We start from the raw sequence: 23,276 nt of genomic DNA, 5'->3' as shown, positions 1-23,276 counted from the left end.
AGACTATGGGGAGGGAGGACAACTTCCGCTTCCGATTGCCTAGGCCAGTGGTCGGCAAGCCACGGCTCGCGAGCCACATGCAGCTCTTTACAAACTTAAATGTGGCTCTTCTGTGTGCCGGGCACCCGCTCCCCTCCCTCCTCTTGGGCGGCCGCCCCCTCCCTCCTCTCGGGCGGCCGCTCCCCTCCCTCCTCTCGGGCGGCCGCTCCAAAAGTCAGGACTCTGCAGCTGTCAGGATGTAGGCGGGGCAGCCAGGATGTAGGCGGGGCAGTGTGACGAACTCCTCTCCTCTCACAGTCCGCCCTGAAGACCAGAACGGCGCGGGAACACGGCGAGAGGAACGCGCGGAGCAAAGGTAAGTGAATTGACACGGGGGACTTACTATATGGGGGATGAATTATTATATGGGAGACTTACTATATGGGGGATGAATTACTATGGGAGATGAATTACTATGGGGGATGAATTTCTATGGGGGATTAATTACTATATGGGGGATGAATTACTATGGGGGATGAATTACTATATGGGGGATGAATTACTATATGGGGGATGAATTACTATGGGGGATGAATTACTATGGGGGATGAATTACTATATGGGCGATGAATTACTATATGGGCGATGAATTACTATATGGGGGATGAATTACTATATGGGGGATAAATTACTATATGGGGGATGAATTACTATATGAGGGATGAATTACTATAGGGGGGATGAATTACTATATGGGGGATGAATTACTATGGGGGATGAATTAATATGGGGAATGAATTACTATAGGGGGGATGAATTACTATGGGGGATGAATTACTATATGGGGGATGAATTACTATATGGGGGATGAATTAATATGGGGAATGAATTACTATATGGGGGATGAATTACTATATGGGGGATGAATTACTATATGGGGGATGAATTAATATGGGGAATGAATTACTATAGGGGGGATGAATTACTATGGGGGATGAATTACTATATGGGGGATGAATTACTATATGAGGGATGAATTACTATAGGGGGGATGAATTACTATATGGGGGATGAATTACTATGGGGGATGAATTAATATGGGGAATGAATTACTATAGGGGGGATGAATTACTATGGGGGATGAATTACTATATGGGGGATGAATTAATATGGGGAATGAATTACTATATGGGGGATGAATTACTATATGGGGGATGAATTACTATATGGGGGATGAATTAATATGGGGAATGAATTACTATATGGGGGATGAATTACTATAGGGGGGATGAATTACTATGGGGGATGAATTACTATATGGGGAATTACTATATGGGGGATGAATTACTATGGGGGATGAATTACTATATGGGGGATGAATTACTATATGGGGGATGAATTACTATGTGGGATGAATTACTATATGGGGGATGAATTACTATATGGGGGATGAATTACTATATGGGGGATGAATTGCTATGGGGGATGAATTGCTATGGGGGATGAATTGCTATATGGGGGATGAATTACTATGGGGGATGAATTACTATGGGGGATGAATTACTATATGGGGGATGAATTACTATGGGGGATGAATTACTATGGGGGATGAATTACTATATGGGGGATGAATTACTATGGGGGATGAATTACTATATGGGGGATGAATTACTATGGGGGATGAATTACTATAGGGGGGGTGAATTACTATGGGGGATGAATTACTATGGGAGATGTATTTTCAGTTTTAAAAATGTGGCTCTCAAAATAAATTTCAATCGTGGTTTTGGCGAGATTTGGCTCAGTTGAAAAAAAAGGTTGCCCACCACTGGCCTAGGCGATCGCAGCGGAAGTGGGAGTGGGTACCTGTCAAATTCGGGTACCCACCCCCGCACACTCCCCAAAGGTGCCAATGCTTAATGGGGAGTGGGGGGACAAAGAGCTTAAAGCGGAACTTCCCTTTTTGGGTGGAGCTCCGCTTTAAGCATCACAATGGGGACTGTGGAATTGTACCATTTTTTATGTTGCATCCTAAATATGGATGTAACATGAAACATGGTATGAAAGGTCAGGGCAGCACAGTGGCTAAATGGTTAGCACTTCTGCCTGGCAGTACTAGGGTCGTTGGTTCGAATCCCAACCACGGCACCACCTGCCTGGAGTTTGCATGTTCTCCCTGTGCCTGTATGGGTTTCCTCCCAAACTCCAAAGACATGCTGGTAGGTTAATTGGATCCTGTCTAAATTGGCCCTAGTATGTGTATGTATGAATGTAAGTTAGGGACCTTAGATTGTACACCCCTTGAGGGTTAGGGACTGATGTGAATGTACAATATATATGTAAACGCTGCGTAAATTGACAGTGCTATATAAGTACCTGAAATAAAGTGCATTTAGCCTTTAAATGCACATACTGTATAATCTTATAGGAACATAAAGCTAAAGGAAAACCCTACATCTGTCATTTTTTTAAACTAACTGTTTACTAACATTAGATGGGTGGAACTGCTAGATCAAGCAATGATCCCATGCATGTTCCCTTCTGATAAGCTGAAAACAGCCTCTTAACCTCTGTTCCTTGCTCCTCCCTTAACATAAACTTCTAAGGTTGGCAAAACCAGCTTTATACAATTGTGAAACTCTCTGCAGCCTCTACAGTCAATATGCCTCAATGGCGAAGAGATCACCCCACTGATCATCCTCTTATATCTACATTAGCCATACATATAACAATAAGACTGTACAATAAAACAATCCCTTCAATGAAAGGATCACACCCTCCAGAATCAATGACATTAAGGCCCTTTTCACAGGAGGCAGACTCCACTTGCTCTGCAGGGGATCTGTTTGTTGATCTCCCATTGAGCAGGCGGATGACAGGTCCATCTGTTGCGCTTATGCAGAGTAGACACGACACAGCCCGATCTGCTCTGTGGGCAGCCTGGCTGTCCATTTACACCCAATTGCCCTACGATCCGATCTGCCCAGACAGAGGGGAACGGATCTCCTTCCTTTTGTTTTGGCGGATCAGATTGGAGGTAGGAGGGTATAAACAGACACAAGTTCATTTACAAACATAAATAAAGGCAGCGCAAACCAATTTTATAAAAAAGAAAGAAGGTCCAAATAAGTGCCAAACAAAAGTCTTGTGTTTCCAAAAAAACTTGTTACAAAAATTGTGATTCCCAACATGCTCACATCATCTGTAGTGGTTCAAATATTCCCCCACACTCACCCAATCAGGTGATTTCCCAGGTTGGTGATAGCTTTAGGAATCAGAAACACACTTCGGAGGTGAGATGAGATCTCCACAGTTATATAACACGGAGCGAATCTCCAATATCTTCAATATCTTTCTTAACAATCCCTCTCGAGTGGATTGTTCTCTTATCTTCATCCACTTGAGAGGGATTGTTCAGAAAGATATTGAAGATATTGGAGATTCGCTCCGTGTGAAATAACTGTGGAGATCTCATCTCACCTCCAAAGAGTGTTTCTGATTCCTAAGGCTAGTTCACACTAGCGTTGTGTGCAGGCAGCAGAGAGGCGTTTGGGAAGCGTTTTTACCGCTTCCCAAACGCCTCTGCCAATTCTGCACATTACAGCACATGGTGCTGTTCTAACGGGAGCGTTTGCGTTGCGTCGCGTCGGATCGTGGCAAAACGGACGCCTCTGGTCGAGTCAGGAGGCGTTGAAGCCTCCTATTCTAGTCTATGGTGCCGCTCCGCAAACGCCCAGCCGGCATTTGTGGTGCGGTTGCGACGTGGTTGCAGGGCGTTTGCGGAGCGGTAACACCAAACTGCATTATAGGCGTTTGTGGGGCGTTTTTAACGCTCGGCAAACGCCTAGCAACCACCACTAAACTGCACATGCGGCATTTGCGGAGCGTTTGCCGAGCGTTAAAAAACGCTCTGCAAACGCCGGACCAACGCTTGCCAAACGATATAGGGGCATTTGGCAAGCGTTGGTAAAACAACCAAGTGTGAACGAGCCCTAAAGCTATCACCAACCTGGGAAATCACCTGACTGGGTGAGTGTGGGGGAATATTTGAACCACTACAGATGATGTGAGCACGTTGGGAAATCACAATTTTTGTAATAAGTTTTTTTGAAACACGAGACTTTTATTTGGGACCTATTTTAATTTTCTTTTTTTAAAATTGATTTGCGCTGCCTTTATTTTTGTTTGTCTTTTGATGTTTTTTCATCTTTTGAGCAGCAGCATTCTTTGATTGTGTTGTATTTCTTTGGCGCAGGTTATTTCACAAGTTCATTTACATTCGCTGCTCCATAGAGCAGAATGGAGAGTCTGATCGGGACTACCTGAAAAACGGACAGACAGACCCAATCGGAACACTCATGTTAAAAAGGCTTAAAAAGTATACCTAAAAAAATTTTTTTTATTTTTAAATATAGTTGGGAAAGTTTAAAACCATTGTCAAGCTTTTTTTTTTTGTTTTTTTTTTGCTGTCTGTGTCCCATTGGGGATTTTTTTTACTTCCTGTTTGTAAACACAGAAAAGTAAAGGAAATTTTCTCTAAAGCTGGACATAGACAGCTCAAAATCCTAGTTCAGCAGAGATCAGCCGAATTTTGATCCAAGTGAGGCCATCTGTGTTTGAAAGAATGATCTAACGATCGACTTCAGCTGAACAGACAAGCTGGAAATCGTTTGTAGATCAGTGGCTGCAGTCACTGACCAGTGTATTCTGACAATGAAGATTCCCACTATTAGAATACAGTGTCCAGATGGGGAATTCCTCCATCCTCCTCGCTCAGGTAGATGAAGGAATCTGTTTCTCTAGCATACAGAACAATAAATAAATGAACCATTTATGGGCAGGTTATGGCTAGGTTCACATTAGCCTGTTCTCTGAAAAGCACTTTTCAGAGTACAGCTAAGCAGCTAAGATCCTGCTGCCCTCTGAATGCTTTTGTTTGATTTCTTTATCTGTCAAATGGGCAACAATGGGACTAATGTGCCACAACCACAAGCCAAGCAAAGCATCGTGGCCGCGGCATGTGAACGGCCTCCTCTGGATAATGTACTGGAAGCTTTAGGTGGGCAGTCAGGGGGTGGTAAAAGTGGAATAAACTTACCTGATGTCAGAGTATACTCCAGGGAATGGATCACAGCAGAAGGCTAAGGGCTTGTTCTCATGTGTGGCAACCCTTGCCACCCCTCCTAAAAGCAATCTGCAGTGAATTGCTTTTTAGAGTGACTGGAGGTGATATGTTGCCTCCTCGCCAGGTATTTTAGCCCTCAAAGGGCCACACCACAGCACTACATCCGCATGCATTATATTGCTTGAATATGTTGTGTTCAGTGGCAGTACTGCGCACCAAATGTGAGAAGGGGTGCAATTTTTGCTATGGCCATGATGCTTTGCTCCCTGTATGTGTACAGTCCTAATCGACTACATGCAGTCCCCAGGTTACGAACAAGATAGAACCTTTAGGTATGTTCTTAATTTTACTTTTATGTAAATTGGAACAGGTAAATTTTTTTAACTGTATCCCCAGCCCAAAAATTATTTTTAAGTTTTGGATAGCAGAGGGAAGGGTTATCTGGCTATGCAGTGATGTGGAATTTCTGACAGGTCCTCCAGACAGTAGGTGGCAGCATGCGGTGATCAGCAAGATGGCTGCCGGGCGATTTCTAGGACCAGCGTGACGTCACACTGCCTCAGTTCTTAAAGGATAAGTTCACCTTTTAGACAAAAATAATAAATGCACATTGTTTTGCAGGTTACAAAATGTGCATTTATTATTTTTGTCTACAGGAGACTGGAAAGCATTGCACCACAGATCAGTAGACTGCTGATGCCATGCAGGTCTCCTGCAGACCTGTCAGAATATCTGCTTGCTGTATAGGAAGTACAAACAAGCAGATATTGTGAAAGGAAGATTCAGCGAACTACCATGGTGCTCCTAAGCGCCATGGTAGTTCATTGAAAACTACAAACCCACAGCCGCTAAGGCTTTGGGGGCATGCAGTTCATTCATTCACGGAAGTCTGTTTCAAATTTGAGAGATAGTATGGGGAGAAGTCTCCCCGTACTATCTGTCAGAGGGAGGGGGGGGCAGTCGGCGACGGCGGCAGCTATGGGAACATGTAACACGTTCCTAACTAAAAACAGATGGAACATGTAACACGTTCCCAAAGGTGAACTTATTCTTTAAGGACCATTTCACACTATAGAAATCAGTCCAGATGCATTCCGGATGCATTCCCACAGGCGCGTTTTTTAATGCGTTTTTGATGCTTTCCAGTGCATTTTTTTATGCATTCCAGTTCATTTTTCCCCCACTCTTTTTCTTCAATTTAAATAAGGACGTGTGCGTTTCAGTGCATTTTTGATGCATTTTTGATGCGTTTTACCACATTCTAGTACAGTTCTGTGCAAAAAAAATGCAGCATGTTCTTTTTTTTCTGCAACCAGAACGCACTGGAACTGCAAGCACTGATGTGAACTATGGCATTGACACCATATAACCTACTTTCAGTGCGTTTTGGATGCAGAAAAAAAGCAACTGAAACGCATGTAGTGTGAACTGGCCCTTAGTAAGAGTCATATGTCGTAAGTCGGATGTTTGTAACTTGGGGACTGCCTGTGCTTCCTTTTTCAGGGACAGGTACAGGCAGTCCAGTACATGTCCTTTTTCACTTTTGATTGTTTACTTTTTCTGAAAAACTTTTGTCATCAAAAATGATGGGACTGCATGAATGGTCATTTAGAACATCCAATCAAACTCTGAACTGTTTATGATTTTATATGATTATGATGATTTTATAACCTGGATGAAAAGGGGGTTGGGTACACAAAAAATAAGCTGACATAGCGCTCATCATATGACAAGAATTGGGCTTTCCTGTGAAATGTGTCGTTTTGTAGAAGTCTGTGATGCTTTGAGGTTAGGTAAAATTGAGAAAGCTTTTACGGTCACTTGTAAGCCTGGAAGTTATGAAGAAATCCTTCTTCTATATAAATCAGGGGCTTTCCAAAGAGTCTACTACAGAAACAGACAAAAGGGAACAGGCAATGGCTGTACTTACGTGTGAGACATGACCACCGCAATAAACGTCGTCTGTTCCCTGGGTTTAAAAAATATTCAAAATCAGTAAAATAGAATGAGGTGCGAGGTTCCCCTATTCCCCGAGAACATGACATCAGTCCCTCATTGTAGGAGCTCTGGATGAGGTTGTGACATGTCTAGGATTCCGCTGTTTGTTTGGTAACTAAGGAAGTAGTCATCAGCCCTGCCAGACACACAGGACATTGCATAGCTATAGGTGACACACACTGCTCCTTGCAGCACGACACTGTGAAGGTGTTCCCTGTCCTGATCTGTGTCTGTCTGTATTACCCTGATCAGAGATCACAGATTATTAGCATTATACCTTAGAGTGACATATGAAAGAGTTGTTATGGTGAATCGGTGATTACATTGTACAATCATTGGGTTGTACATTAACAGATATTTTATCCATAGGGTTTGATCGTTTGTGGGTATGCGATGCTCTGCACAGTGGATGTATGATTCTGTGGGGGGTATGTGATGCTCTGCACAGGAGATGCATGATAATGTGGGGTATGCAATGCTCTGAAGAAGATGTGTAATCATGTGGGGTATGCAATGCTTTGAAGAAGATGTGTGATCACGTGGCAGGTATGCAATGCTCTGCACAGATGTGTAATCATGTGGGGCGTATGCGATGCTCTGCAAAGGAGATGTGTGATCATGTGGCAGGTATGTGATGCTCTGTACAGATGTGTGATCATGTGGCAGGTATGTGATGCTCTGTACAGATGTGTGATCATGTGGCAGGTATACCATGCTCTGCACAGATGTGTGATCATGTGGCAGCTATGCGATGCTCTGCACAGATGTGTAATCATGTGGGGCATATGCGATGCTCTGCAAAGGAGATGTGTGATCATATGGCAGGTTTGTGATGCTCTGCACAGATGTGTGATCATGTGGCAGGTATGCGATGCTCTGCACAAAAGTGCGATCATGTGGCAGGTATGCGATGCTCTGCACAGATGTGTAATCACGTGGGGCGTATGCGATGCTCTGCACAAATGTGTGATCGTGGGGCATATGCGATGCTCTGCACAAATGTGTGATCATGTGGCAGGTATGCAATGCTCTGCACAGATGTGTGATCATGTGGCAGATATGTGTGCTTTGCACAGGAGATGTGTGATCATGTGGCAGATATGTGTGCTTTGCACAGGAGATGTGTGATCATGTGGCAGGTATGCAATGCTCTGCACGGATGTGTGATCATATGGCAGGTATGCGCTGCTCTGCACAGGAGATGTGTAATCAGGTAGGGGGTATGCGATGCTCTGCTCAGGACACGTGTGATTGTGTGGCAGGCATGCAATGCTCTGCACAGGTGATGTGCCATAATGTAAGGGGTATGCAATGTTCTGTACAGCAGATGTGTGATCATGTGGAGTATGCAATGCTCTGCAGACGGTGCCATCATGTAGGGATGTATGAAATGCTCTGCACAGGAGATCATGTGGTAGGTATGGGATGCTCTGCAGAATATGTGTGATGGCGTGGGGCATGTGATGCTGCTGTGGTGTGATGATGGGGTGAGATGTATTATACCCGCACAGGAGGATAGCTGGGGGCTCCGAGGTGATGACAGATAAGGCGTCACGCAGTAGATACAGTGAGGTCTGAGTCTGTTGCCGGCCACGCCCCTTGGATACGGTTTGTTTACCTTTTGTAGAGCGTGCAGATGAATGATACCGCGCATGCGCTGCTCTGCCATGGGGGTTGCCTGCTGGCTACAGCACGACCTATGGCGTTCGGTCTGCAACGGCGGCTGGAGGGGACCCACCCCACCCCAGCACTGTATGTCTGCATTTACTGCTGTGGAAGTATAAGTCTCAGCATTCTGTATGAATTACTAATTACATTGTTTAGTTCAGGCGGGGTGACTGTTATGTACTCATACCTCCCAACTGTCACTGATTTCAAGGGACTGTCCCTGCTTCGGTGCAAAGTCCCTCTGTCGCTCATTTGTCCCTCTTTTTGCTCTGATCTATATAGTTGTACATAAAATACACTATTTATCTTTCAAAAAGTGTTTCCCATCGCTAAACATTTCATTTAGTTTCTAAATTGTTGCATTTCTAAACTTCAGAAGTCAATAGGAATAATAGTGGTTAAAAAAAAGCACTTGTGGGTTTAACAAATCTGTTTTTTGCATAATGCTGCGATTTGTGTGCGATTTCAGGTGCCATTTCTAAAGACTTTATTGCTATTTGTGAAGATTTTCAAGGATTTCTTGCAATTTGAGTGCGGTTTCCATTATATGTATGTGAAATCGCAACAAAACTGCAGAAAAAGTAACGTAACAACTACTTTAGAAATCATGCTGCAGCAAATTGCAAATGTTAAGCTACATTCACATTCATTAGATGCGATTTCAATTCGCAGATCTTACCGGTGTGACCAGGCACTAAGTGGGCATGGCATGGGGGTGTCCTATCCCTACATACATTTGCTAATAGGTGTCCCTCATCCCCATCTCAAAAAGTTGGAAGGTATGTGTACAGGTGTTGGGGGAGCTCAGAACAATGTTTGTGTATGAGGCCTAGCACAGCATTCCAGTTAGAACAGCTGATTTTTGGTGTACAGGAAGGATTCCATTTTCTAAACCATGGCACATGGTCATTTTGGATAGAGTGTGGATCATTTACATTATCCTCCTGCATTCACCCCAGACACAGAATTTTATTTTGACGCAAGAAAATACACAGAATCTTAATGGCAGCAAGACCCTGTGAAGAAAACACATATAATGCTGCATTCAGGCTACTTGTGCAGTAGGCATTTAGTAGTGGTGCACCAAAATGAAAATTCTGGTGCCGAAACCAAAACCAAAACTTCAGGATGCACTTGGTTGAAAACCAAAACCGAAATGGACAGTTTTTAATTAATATATTTTTCAAACGCTTTTTTTTGGAAACAAATACAGTTTAATGATTACAAAAACACAATATATACCCCAATTGTTTTATAAAATATGAAAGATGATGTTACGCTAAATAAATAGATACCCAACATGTCATGCTTTAAAATTGTGCACGCTCGTGTAATGGCACCAAACTACAGTACTTAAAAATCTCCATGGGTGACTCTTTAAAAATGTCTACAGGTTACCAGTGTAAAGTTACAGAGGAGGTCTAGTGCTAGAATTATTGTTCTTGCTCTGACATTTGTGGTGATACCTCACATGTGTGGCTTGAACACCGTTTACAAATGTGGGTGTGGCCTACGTATGCTGTCACCACCACGCACGAGTACCTTTTTTTAAAGGTTTTTTTTTTTTTTACACCATCCCTTTACATTTTTTTTTAATCACTTATTCCTATCACAAGGAATGCATGCGTCCCTTGTGAGAGAAATAAGCAGTGACAGGTCCTCTTTATGGAGAGAGATGGAGTCAATAAGACCCCACAGCTCCTCTACAATGTAAAGCATTATGGCTCATGTACACGAGCAGCTGATAAACTTGAGTTTAGGAGCTTTTGGCATTTTTTTGCCAAAGCTCCTAACCTCGACTCCATAAAAGCCTACAGTATCTCCCAGAAGAGAGTGCACCCCTCACATTTTTGTAAATATTTTATCTTTTCATGTGACAACACTGAAGAAATTACACTTTGCTACAGTAAAGTAGTGAGTGTACAGCTTGTATAACGGTAAATTTGCTGTCCCCTCAAAATAACTCAACACACAGACAGTAATGTCTAGACCGCTGGCAACAAAAGTGAGTGCACCCCTAAGGGAAATTGTCCAAATTGGGCCCAATTAGCCATTTTCCCTCCTCGGTGTCATGTGACTCGTTAGTGTTACAAGGTCTCAGATGTGAATGGGGAGCAGGTGTGTTAAATTTGGTGTTATCGCTCTCACTCTCTCATACTGGTCACTAGAAGTTCAACATGGCACCTCATGGCAAAGAACTCTCTGATGATCTGAAAAAAAGAATTGTTGCTCTACATAAAGATGGCCTAGGCTATAAGAAGATTGCCAAGACCCTGAAACTGAGCTGCAACACGGTGGCCAAGACCATACAGCGGTTTAACAGGACAGGTTCCATTCAGTACAGGCCTCGTCATGGTCGACCAAAGGAGTTGAGTGCACGTGTTCAGCGTCATATCCAGAGGTTGTCTTTGGGAAATAGACGTATGAGTGCTGCCATCATTGCTGCAGAGGTTGAAGGGGTGGGGGTCAGCCTATCAGTGCTCAGACCATACGCCGCACACTGCATCAAATTGGTCTGCATGGCTGTCGTCCCAGAAGGAAGCCTCTTCTAAGGATGATGCACAAGAAAGCCCGCAAACAGTTTGCTGAAGAAAAGCAGACTAAGGACATGGACTACTGGAACCATGTCCTGTGGTCTGATGACACCAAGATAAACTTATTTGGTTCAGATGGTGTCAAGCGTGTGTGGTGGCAACCAGGTGAGGAGTACAAAGATAAGTGTGTCTTGCCTACAGTCAAGCATGGTGGTGGGAGTGTCATGGTCTGGGGTTGCATTAGTGCTGCCATCACTGGGGAGCTACAGTTCATTGAGGGAACCATGAATGCCAAAATGTACTGTGACATACTGAAGCAGAGCATGATCCCCTCCCTTCGGAGACTGGGCCACGGGGCAGTATTCCAATATGATAGCGACCCCAAACACACCTACAAGATGACCACTGCCTTGCTAAAGAAGCTGAGGGTAAAGGTGATGGATTGGCCAAGCATATCTGCAGATCTAAACCCTATTGAGCATCTGTGGGGCATCCTCAAACGGAAGCTGGAGGAGGGCTAGGTCTCTAACATCCACCAGCTCCGTGATGTTGTCATGGAGGAGTGGAAGAGGACTCCAGTGGCAACCTGTGAAGCTCTGGTGAACTCCATGCCCAAGAGGGTTAAGGCAGTGCTGGAAAATAATGGTGGCCACACAAAATATTGACACTTTGGGCCCAATTTGGACATTTTCACTTAGCGATGTACTCACTTTTGTTGCCAGTAGTTTAGACATTACTGTCTGTGTGTTGAGTTTTTTTGAGGGGACAGAAAATTCACACTGTTATACAAGCTGTACACTCACTACTTTACATTGTAGCAGAGTGTCATTTCTTCAGTGTTGTCATATGAAAAGATATAATAAAATATTTACAAAAATGTGAGGAGTGTACTCACTTCTGTGAGATACTGTATGTGTCCATGTACACATAGGCTTTTATCAGAGTTTAGCAGCTGCTGCAGTTAAGTGAGGCTAAACATCCCTCTCCTAAACGCAGAAGAATCGCATTCAGGATAGGAACATTTTGACCGCCGACTGCGGGAAAACGAAAAACAGCAACAAAATTGCGGTACTGCGTTTTGCCACGATTTGCGTTTTCCCGCGGCTGGCGGTCAGGGTAGGCTCATGTACATGGAGCCTTAGATCAAAAAAAGCATTGATCTAGTGCTTAAAAAAAAGGCCTTGTTTACAAGGTGCTGAAACCGGAAGTGACATAGTGACGTCGCTCCGGTCCTGCAAGGGCATAGAGATGAGTGGAGGCCATCTTTCCTTCACTTATCTCTATGCCCAGTGCCTGCGATCGTTCAGTGGGTTCTCAGGTAAGCCTGAGAACCACCGAGCGGCGGTGGCGAGGTGTGGGGTTATTTTCAGCACCTGTATCTGTGCTTATTTTCACATCGGACAAAGGCCGATAGGGGTGTTTTCAGCCGAAACGTTTCGACCACTGAAATTTCGGTGCATCCCTAGCTTTTTGCCCATGTATGTCCAATTACATCAGTTTAGTGCGCCTGAGAAGCACATAGTATACAATACTGCTGCGTTCAGACCAATAAAAAATGTGCACTGTACAGATCTGAATGCAGAGTTTTGTTTTTACACACCTGTGGATGAGCTCTATCTCTAAACACTGAATGCAGCTAAATGAAGGTAAACACACAGCGGGAATTTCTTCATAAACAGCATTATATGCATATAGATGCATTTAGAAATGTACTATAATACAGTCGCAGGTTTGTCAGTGCCAATGTGGTCTATGGACAACTTTACTAAAGATATCCTAATAATATACCCCCACCCCCTTCCCTGAGTGTAGTTGGTCCAGATAAATATCCCCGTCCTTGCTCATGACTACTTTACTTTGCAGTGCCATGTATCACCACTCAGCCTTTGCATCCTAAGAAGCTCCAGTGAACCTAAGCCTCAGCGACAGCATACTCTGGCAGCACATATTTGATTATTTTCTTTTACAATTAGCTAGGCTTGCATACAGCAGCTGCACTCCAGTCTGAATCATTTCTGTTTGGAAAAAAATCATTTTCCAGGTAGGTTTATCAAAAACACATGATATTTCATCATGCAGTAACAGGCCTGCTTTGACCAGCAGATAAAAATTGGCCAGTGGTTCACCCAGGCTGTCCCTGTCCTACCACTGGTCAGTTTCTACCAAAGTCTCTTTAAGAAGTTGGGGATAGCAGATTATACAGAAGTGTAAAATTGGCCAGCAGAAGGACCATTAGTTAGCAAAATTAGTCCCAATTATACTAGAGCCACAGGACACAGACAGGAGTTTTACTACAAGAATTAAACGGTTAAATTACCTTCACCAAGAAACTGTCTATGCAGGTAAGGAGTGTGTAGATAAAAACAAACTGCAGCTTTGACCAAAGTCAAGTAATGTCGTTGCTTGCTTTGCTTGCTAAAGGTGAAATAACCCTTTAAAGATTAAGTAAAGACGCAAAGCCTCTTTTAAAACAAGTAGGGTACCATCTATATATAGAACAAGCTGGATGCAATCTACACTATATTGCCAAAAGTATTGGGACGCCTGCCTTTACACGCATGTGAACTTTAATGGCATCCCAGTCTTAGTCCGTAGGGTTCAATATTGAGTTGGCCCCGCCCTTTGCAGCTATAACAGCTTCAACTCTTCTGGGAAGGCTGTCCACAAGGTTTAGGAGGGTGTCTATGGGAATACAGGGCACTTTTACCCCTTCCTGCCCAGGCCATTTTTCAGGTTTCAGCACTCTCACACTTTGAATGACAATTGCGCGGTCATACAACATTGTACCCAAACTAAAATTTTATCATTTTCTTCACACAACTAGAGCTTTTTTTTGGTGGTATTTAATCACCACTGGGGTTTTTATTTTTTGCTAAATTAACAAAAAAAGATGTTTTTCTTTGTTTCTGTTATAAAAGTTGTTCTTCATACATTTAGGCCAAGATGTATTCTGCAAATTGTCTTTGGTGAAAATAATCCAAATCAGGATGTATTTTTTAGTTTGTAGGAAAGTTATAGAGTTCACAAACTATGGGATATATCTGAATATTGATCAATCCTGAAGTACTGACAGCCAATCTAATTTCTTGAGATCCAAGAATGTTAGAACAGTACAGATATCCTCCAAATGACCCCTTTTTGCAGAGTAGACAGTGCGACGTACTTCATAAGAGGCATGGCGAGTTTTTTGAAGTTGTATTTTTTTTGTCATAATTTTTCGGAAAATGAAAAAAAATTATTTTTACTATTTTTTTTTTACAGCGTCATCATATAACTGGCATAGCGGTGATCAGGGACACTGACTGGTGACAGTATGAAAAATAAATATATTTTTTAAAAATTGTTTTAATTATTTTTAATTTTTTCATTACATTTGTATCTTTTTTTAAGATTTTTTTTCATATTTCACTATGACCAAAGTAGTACAATGTTACCATAGTAACATTGTACTACTTTGGGGAAGTGATCAGTATTTTTTTTTTTTACACAATTTGCTTATAGCAAAGAATTACTTTGCTATAAGCAACCATTTACCTGAATGACATTGATTTATTCAGGGGGTTTTTTTTGTGCTTAGCTGTGATTTGGCCACGGCTAATCACATCACACAGCTGGGCTGTGATTGGCCCAGCTTGTGCATGTGATCGCTGTGACCATTCACAGCTAGACACATTAGTATACAATGGATGGCATGAATGAAGCCATTCATTGTTTACAACTGTCATGTGACCTGCTGTGTTTGGTCACAGCAGGTCACATGGTACCGGCAACAGGGTCAGTACTCAGATCTGTCATCGGCCGTGTCCGAGGTACACGGCCGGTGACAGATCACGCCGCTGTGCGGCTCTGCAGGCACGCAAACTGCGCATGCCCGAAAGAACGCTGGAAAGGTGAGGGTTTTTGCCGGCCGCCATTCGGCCATAGGCCGGGAGGGAAATGGTTAAGATACCAACGTAATACGTACACTATATTGCCAAAAAGTATTGGGAAGCCTGCCTTTACACACGCATGAATTTTAATGGAATCCCACCCTTTGCAGCATTAACAGCTTCATTCTTCTGGGAAGGCTGTGTACACGGTTTAGGAGTGTGTCTATGGGAATGTTTGACCATTCTTCCAGAAGCACATTTGTGAGGTCAGGCACTGATGTCAGACAAGAAGGCCTGACTCGCAGTCTCCGCTCTAATTCATCCCATAGGTGTTCTATCGGGTTGAGGTCAGGACTTTGTGCAAACCAGTCAAGTTCCTCCACCCCAAACTCGCAGTCATGTTGGAACAGGAAGGGGTCATCCACAAAGTTGGGAGCATGAAATTGTCCAAAATGTCTTGGTATGCTGACGTCTTAAGAGTTCCCTTCACCAGAACTAAGGGGCCAAGCCCAACCCCTGAAATACAACCTCACACCATAATCACCCCTTCACCAAACTTTACACTTGGCATAATGCAGTCAGGCAAGTACCGTTCTCCTGGTAACAACCAAACCCAGACACGTCCATCGGATTGCCAGGCAGAAAAGCGTGATTCATCACTCCAGAGAACACGTCTCCGCTGCTCTAGAGTCCAGTGGCTTTACACCACTGCATCCAACGCTTTGTATTGCACTTGGTGATGTAAGGCTTAGATGCAGCTGCTCGGCCATGGAAATCCATTCCATGAAGCTCTCTCTGCACTGTTTTTGTGTTAATCTGAAGGCCAAACATAGTTTGGGAGTCTTTAGTTATTGACTCTGCAGACAGTTGGCAACTTCTGCGCACTGTGTGCTTCAGAATGCACTGACCCCGGTCTGTCATTTTACATGGCCTACCACTTCGTGGCCGAGTTGCTGTTGTTCCCAGTTGCTTCCATTTTGTTATAATACCACTAACAGTTGACTGTGGAATATTTAGTAGCAAGAAAATTTCACAGATGGACTTATTGCACAGGTGGCAACCTATCACGGTACCACGCTTGAATTCACTGAGCTCCTGACAGCGACCCATTCTTTCACAAATGTTTGTAGAAGCAGTCTGCATGCCTAGGTGCTTAATCTTATACACCTGCGGCCATGGAGGTGATTGGAACACCTGAATCCAATGATTTGGAGGAGTGTCCCAATACTTTTGGCAATATAGTGTATTTATAGAACAAGCAGGTACAATCTATTTATAGAACATGCAAGTGCAATCTATTTATAGAATAATTTGAATTCAATTTATTTATAAAACAAGCTGGGCTGAATTTATTTATAGAACAAGGAGGTGCAATCTATTTATAGCAAAAGTACATGCTATCTATGTATAGGATAATTTGGGTTCAGTCTATTTATAGAACAAGCAGGAGAAATCTATTTATAGAACAAGTTGGTTCAATCTATCTTTTAGAACAAGCAGTTGCAATCTATTTTATAGAACAAGCTGGGTTCAAACTATTTATAGAACAAGCAGGAGCAATCTATTTATAGAACAAGCAGGTGCAATCTATGTATAGCAAAAGCACATGCAATCTATTTAAAGAATAGGTTGAGTTCAATCTATTTACAGAACAACCAGGTGCAATCTATTTAAAGAACAAGCTAGGTTCGATCCATTTATAGAACAAGCAGGTGCAATCTATTTATAGAACTCTCAGATGCAGTATGTTTATAGAACAAGCAGGTGCAATCCAATTTAAGAACATGCTAGGTTCAATCTATTTATAGAATAAGTAGGTAAAATCTATTTATAGAACAATGTAAACAATAAAAATATGAGCGCTGGGTGACAACAAGGAAAAACACAGGCGAAATACAGGCGGGAGTAGCCAGCATAGAAGAGGGAACAACCTCAGATCCTCCAAGAAATGCCAGAAATAAAAGTACAAATGTGGCGCTCTATAATATTTACAGTATGCAGGTGGTATCTCACAGTATTCAAACTTATTTGATATGATACATGCAGATTAATGTGACTGTTGTGACACAGTGAGCAATAATTAACTTTCGTAACTGCTGTGACTGTGGTACTAAATAATATTAACAGCAACAAAGCTTATTGGATATAGTTCATGCGGAGTGATGTGACTGTGGATACACAGTAAGCAAAGATTAATATTCGTGACTGCTGTAGCTAGAAGCAATGAGCATACTATGCACTGACTAGATAGTATCCCATAGTAACGTAAACTTGTAGGATATAGTTCATACGGAATAATGTGATTGTGGTGACACAAAGAACAGCGGATAACTTTCGTGACTGCTGTGGCTGGAAACAATGAGCATACTATGCACTAACCAGATAGCACAGATAAATGTGCGTTGGAGTATATAAGACCTACTCCTTGGTTCTCTGGGGGTGGGAACTCAGCATGCGGATGTGATCATCAGGTGGAGGTGCTTCACCAGCTGTCATCTATCCAAAGCAGGTTTCCACATCTCAGGTTAACCGTGTCCAGCAGTACAATTTCCAGCCATCAGGGGGATCATACAAGCAGATGGGAACCAGGAAAGGATCCTTCAGGATAAGGACTCTCAGTGCCAGATAAATGAGCCCAGAGAGAAAAGAAGTCCAATAGTGTAGTATGTTTAATGATCATATAAGTGTTACATCAAGGTACAGGTAAATTAACAGAGCCAGCACTTACATCTGAGGTAGTTTGTAGGTAATGTAGTTAGTATTCCATGAGAAAGGGTATCTCTCTAACGCGTTTCGTGTAATAACACATTTTCAAAATTGTTCCGCTGGCTCTCACGCAGCTGGAATGGAAGGTGATATCACAAAGACTCTAGAAGGTTGGAGCAGATCCCACTGGAGCGCACAGTATGGAAGCAGCGACGCAGCTGATTGACACAAGAGCACACAAATTGCATATGATTTGCACAGGAATGCGGTGCGGTTCCTGTGCGAATCACATGCGATATACTGCACCACATATATGTGAATCCAGGCTAAAGGAACACTTTTAAATCAGAGTATAGCCTCAAGTCAATTAAACTCCTGGGTTATTGATCTGGTCAGTTAAGTAGCAGAGGGGGTTGTTAATCAGTTTCAGCTGTTTTGGTGTTAATGAAAGTAACAACAGGTGCTCTAGATGGGCAACAATGAGATGACCCTTGATGGCTAGGGTCAATGTCACTACTGGTAGCATGAGGCGATACCTAGACCCTACAGAGGTTGTACAGGTAGTCCAACTCCTCCAGGATGGCATATCAATATGTGCCATTGCCAGAAGGTTTGCACAGTCTGAGGAGCATGGAGGAGATTCCAGGACACAAGCAGTTACTCTAGGAGAGCTGGACAGAGCCGTAAAAGGTCCTTAACCCCTCAGCAGGACTGGTATCTGCTCCTTTGTGCAAGGAGAAACAGGATGAGCACTGCCAGAGCCCTACAAAATGATCTCCAGCAGGTCACTGGTGTGAATGTCTCTGACCAAATGATCAGAAACAGACTTCCTGAGTGTGGCCAGAGGGCCCAACGACCTCTCGTGGGCTCTGTGCTCACTGCTTGGCACCATAGAGCTCAATTGGCATTTGCCATTGAAAACCAGAATTGGCAGGTCTGCCACTGGCACCCTGTGCTTTTCACAGATGAGAGCAGGTTCACCCTGAGCACATGTGACAGATGTGAAAGGGTCTGGAGAAGCCATGGAGAACGTTATGTTGCCTGTAACATCGTTCAGCGTGACTGTTTTGGTGGGGGGTCAGTGATGGTGTGGGGAGGCATATCCATGGAGGGACACACAGACCTCTACAGGCTAGACAATGGCACCCTGACTGCCATTAGGTATCGGGATCAAATCCTTGGATTCATTGTCAGACCCTACGCTGGTGCAGTGGGTCCTGGGATTGCTCCTGGTGCATGACAATACCTGGCCTCATGTGGCGAGAGTATGCAGGCAGTTCCTGGAGGATGAAGGACTTGATACCTTTGAATGGCCCCCATGCTCATCTGACCTAAATCCAATAGAATACCTCTGGGACATTATGTGTCGGTCCATCTGACACCGCCAGGTTGCACCTCAGACAGTCCAGGAGCTCAGTGATGCCCTGCTCCAGATCTGGAAGGAAATACCTCAGGACACCATCCATCGTCTCATTAGGGCCATATAAACGACTGAGTAACATTCTGAATTGCTGCAATGAAATTTCAGCACAATGGACTAGCCTGCTGCATAATTTTTTCACTTTGATTTTCTGGGTGTCTTTAAATTCAGTCCTCTGTAGGTTGATAATTTTCATTTCCATCAAACGATGGGGCATCCTTATGTTCCTAACACATTACCCAGTCCATATCAGTATAGATATCCAGCATGAGATTTTTCCCCATTGAGATCTGATGTGTTTTCAAAGTGTTCCTTGGATTTTTGTTGAGCAATGTATTTATAGAACAAGTTGGGATCAATCTATTTATAAAACAAGTTGGGTTCAGTCTATTTACTGTATAGAAATAGCAAGTGCAATCTATTTATAGAACAGGCAAGTGTAATCTATTATAATCTATTATAGAACAAGCTGGGTTTAATCTAATTATAGAACAAGCTGGATTCAATCTATTTATTGAACAAGCAGGTGAAAACTATATACAGAACAAGGTGGGTTCAATCTATTTATGGAACAAGCAGGTGAAAACTATAGAACTAGCTGGATTCAATCTATTTATAGAACAAACAAGTGAAATTTAATAATAGAACAAGCAGGTACAATCAATTTTTAGTACCAGCTCTATTCAGTCTATTTATAGAACAAGCAGGTGTGGTCTACTTATAGCACAAACAGGTGAAATCTCTTTTTAGACCAAGCTGGGTGCAATCTATTTATAGAAAAAGTCAGGTTCAATCTATTTATAGAACAAGAAGGGGCAATCTGTTTATAGAACAAGCTAGGAGCAAACTAGAATAAACAGGGTGCAATCTATTTATAGAATAAGCCGTAGCAAATTATATATAGAACAGGTTGGATACAATCTATTTATAGAACATGAGAATATGCACTGTTTCTAGAACAAGCTTGGTGCAATGTATTTCTAGAACAATCAGGGTGCAATCTATTTACTAAACAAGCAGGTGCGATCTGTTTAAAGAACAAGCTAGGTGCAGTCTAAATATAGACCAAGCAGGGTGCAATCTATGTATAGATCAAACAGGGTGAAAGCAATTTATATAACAAGCAGTGCATTCTACTTATCATACAAGCAGGTGAAAACTATATGTAGAACAAGCTGTTTATAGAGATGGCATCATTCTGTCCTGCCTTGTTGCTACAATGTTGCTAATACACTCCCAGCAAATTCAAACATACTTTCATATGCTCTTTTTCACAGTAGCTCTGAGATCAGTGATGATGAGACGGAAAGATAGTGGTCCACACATCTGTGGGGATTTGAGAGCTCGCTCCTGTGATGATTGGAGCAGGGGTGGACTGACAACTCATGGGGCCCCCAGGCAATAGGGGATCATGGGGCCCCTGTGTCCTTGCCCAAATTCAAAAAAGCCTATGAAAAAGGTACCAGGGGCATCTTATGGGGCTCCCTGCTGACCCCGGGCCCTCGGGCAGTGTCTGAGTTTCCAAATGGTCAGTCCGCCCCTGGATTGGAGTGAGCAGTAACAGCTGGAGGTGTCTTAGCAATATCCTAGTAACAAGGCAGGACTGGAAGATGCCGCCTCCGCAAGTTTTTCTTTCATGCTTCCGGAGACATGTAAAAGGCCTACACCTATAGCCAAGGACATTATTCAACTTTACTCAAAGCTGAACAGTTTGTTTTTATCTACATACTCCCTTACCTTCATAAGCAGTTTTTTGGTAAAGGAGGACTAACCCTTTAAGATGATAAAGCATAGTAAAATTGGTCGGTGGTGGGACATTTTTGAAATTCTTTTATTTATGTATTTGTTTATATAGCCAGGGATTACACAATACAATGTATTAAAAAAGGTAAAGACAAATGGCATTAAATGGATCAAATTAAGGATGTACAAGGGTAAACTGTCAGCAGTATGTTACAAACAGGTACAGAGAACTACATAAAAGATCAGTATATGTGTCTCCAGGCAGCCTATCAGGAAGCGCCTGAGGACAGGGACCACGCAAACACAACAATATACAAAGCAAGAAAAATGGTCACCAAAGGTGTCTCGTAAACCCAAAAAGTGGGGGGGGGACCCTGTTCTGAGAATCAGGCACTTCACAGGAAAGGCACATCTGTTATATACCGCTTTATGAAGTAGGGAACCAATGAGTAGAACTAAAGTGGGAAGGGGGAACAAATTAGAGTAGAAGGCGGGTTGTAGGACATATGGAGAAGAGGGTAAGAAAAGGGAAGGTGGTGGGGGGAAAAAGTGGGGAATAGGGTTCTGGAGCAAGAAAGAAAAGATCACAGTCAAAAATCCACGGAAAGGACAGGAGGAGAAGAGCAGAGAGTCAAAAAGAGTTGGGTAGAAGAACACAAAACAAAGTAAAATGTCTCTCCCACCCGAGGCCCACACCAAACCAGAAAGAGGCCTCTCAGACAGGCCGAGGGGTTTCCAGAAGATAGGGGTCGGTATATACAAAGTATTGCCACGGTCTCCAGGTGTCTTGGAAAATCTTTCCGTGATCGTATAAAGAGGCCGTAAGGTCCTCCATATTTCTTAGCTTGTTAACTTTGGAAAACCAAAGGGACCTCGTAGGTGGGTGTACCAATCTCCAACACAAAGGAATGCAGGTTTGCTCTGTTTTGAGCAGTTGGATTGTCAACGAGGCCTTATACTTTTTAATAGGGCGATCAGTAAGGTGCAACAGACAAGCTGCTGAGTCGTTTGCCATGACGACACCCGTCAAATCCCTGATGGTGCTGGTCATCTGCCAAAAAGGTTTAATCTTGGGACAAGCCCAAAAGACATGCAGGATCGTACCCCATTCAGAACCACATATTCAGCAGAGGTCCGAAATCTAGGGAAAAATATGGTGTAGGGCCTTGGGAACCCTGTACCACCTGATCAGAATTTTATTGCCAGTTTCCTGGACCTTAGAGGCAATGGAAGATTTCTGTGCAAAGTGGAGAATTTTCTCCTTCTGTGGGTCTGTAAAATGGATGCCCAGGTTGGCTTCCCAGTTAGAGAGAAAGGTGGGAGTAAAGTTGTCCTGTGGACTAACCAGGGCAGAGTAAGGAATAAAGAGACAATGATGGATAGGTGCCCGCTTATGACAGATATTTTTCAGCTTCGTAAGGTAACGGTGAACCACCAGGGAGTGAGAACATTGACGAAGAAAATGCCAAAGTTTGTGCCAAAAATCTAATGGTGGGTCGGCAGCAGCTGCCAAGGCAGAGGGGGCAAGATTGCCATCAGGTCCCAAGAAATCCCAGAGATGGTGACGTCTGGCAGAAGCCAAACGTTGAAATTGAGGTTATCCAATCCTGGTTGAAACTCTGGATTCCCTAGAATGGGGATTATTGGGGATGGCAATGGGGAGAGGTGGGAGTTAGGAAAGGTCTCCCGGGAGACCAACAATGTGCCGTCAAGTGTGGTGGTCCACAAGAGCCCTAGGCACCTGCGACAAAATCCATGGCCAGCTTCTGGCGGTGCCCCTGGAGTCCTCCAACTCCATCGCCACCCAATGTTTTACCTCTGAATGGCAATGCAAATCTACTAACCTTGTCAAATGAACCACTCTGTAATAGGCTTGGACATCTGGAAGGCCTATCTACCCTGACGCTTGGGGAGGTGAAGAAACTGGAGTTGAAGACGAGGTTTCCGATGTGGCCAGATGAATTCCCTGCAAAAGTATGAACCCTTTTTAAGAACGAGGGTGGGATGCGGATGGGGAGAGCCTGCACAAGGTAGAGGATCCTAGGATGTAAAATCATTTTCAGCACATTACAGAGCCCAAACCATGTGAGGGTAAGTGAGTGCCAATGCAGCAAGTCTGCGCGTGTACGCTGTATTAACAGTTCAAAATTGGACAGACAAAGAGTGTCTGGGTAAGGGGTAATATTGACACCCAGATAATGGATGGAATCAGTGGCCCAATGGAAATGGAACTG

General features: G+C 43.3%; 1 protein-coding gene across 1 annotated transcript in view; it reads right to left on the bottom strand.

Annotated features, from left to right (window-relative positions):
- The window catches only part of DRC11 (dynein regulatory complex subunit 11), a 285,978-nt gene extending 277,241 nt beyond the window's left edge, over positions 1-8,737 (bottom strand). Inside the window, exons 1-2 of the mRNA XM_089671666.1 lie at positions 8,606-8,737; positions 7,035-7,073 (exon numbers count right to left, since the gene is read on the bottom strand). Coding sequence (XP_089527792.1) covers positions 7,035-7,045 — 11 coding nt within the window. The 5' untranslated portion in view covers positions 7,046-7,073; positions 8,606-8,737. The remainder of the gene's footprint in view (positions 1-7,034; positions 7,074-8,605) is intronic.
- Positions 8,738-23,276: the final 14,539 nt, after the last annotated feature.

Source organism: Staurois parvus, unplaced genomic scaffold (genome assembly GCF_062004578.1).
Source record: "Staurois parvus isolate SC_StPar_1 unplaced genomic scaffold, SC_StPar_1.0 ptg000113l, whole genome shotgun sequence".
Lineage (NCBI taxonomy): Eukaryota > Metazoa > Chordata > Amphibia > Anura > Ranidae > Staurois > Staurois parvus.
This window is presented reverse-complemented; position numbering and strand designations above follow the sequence as displayed.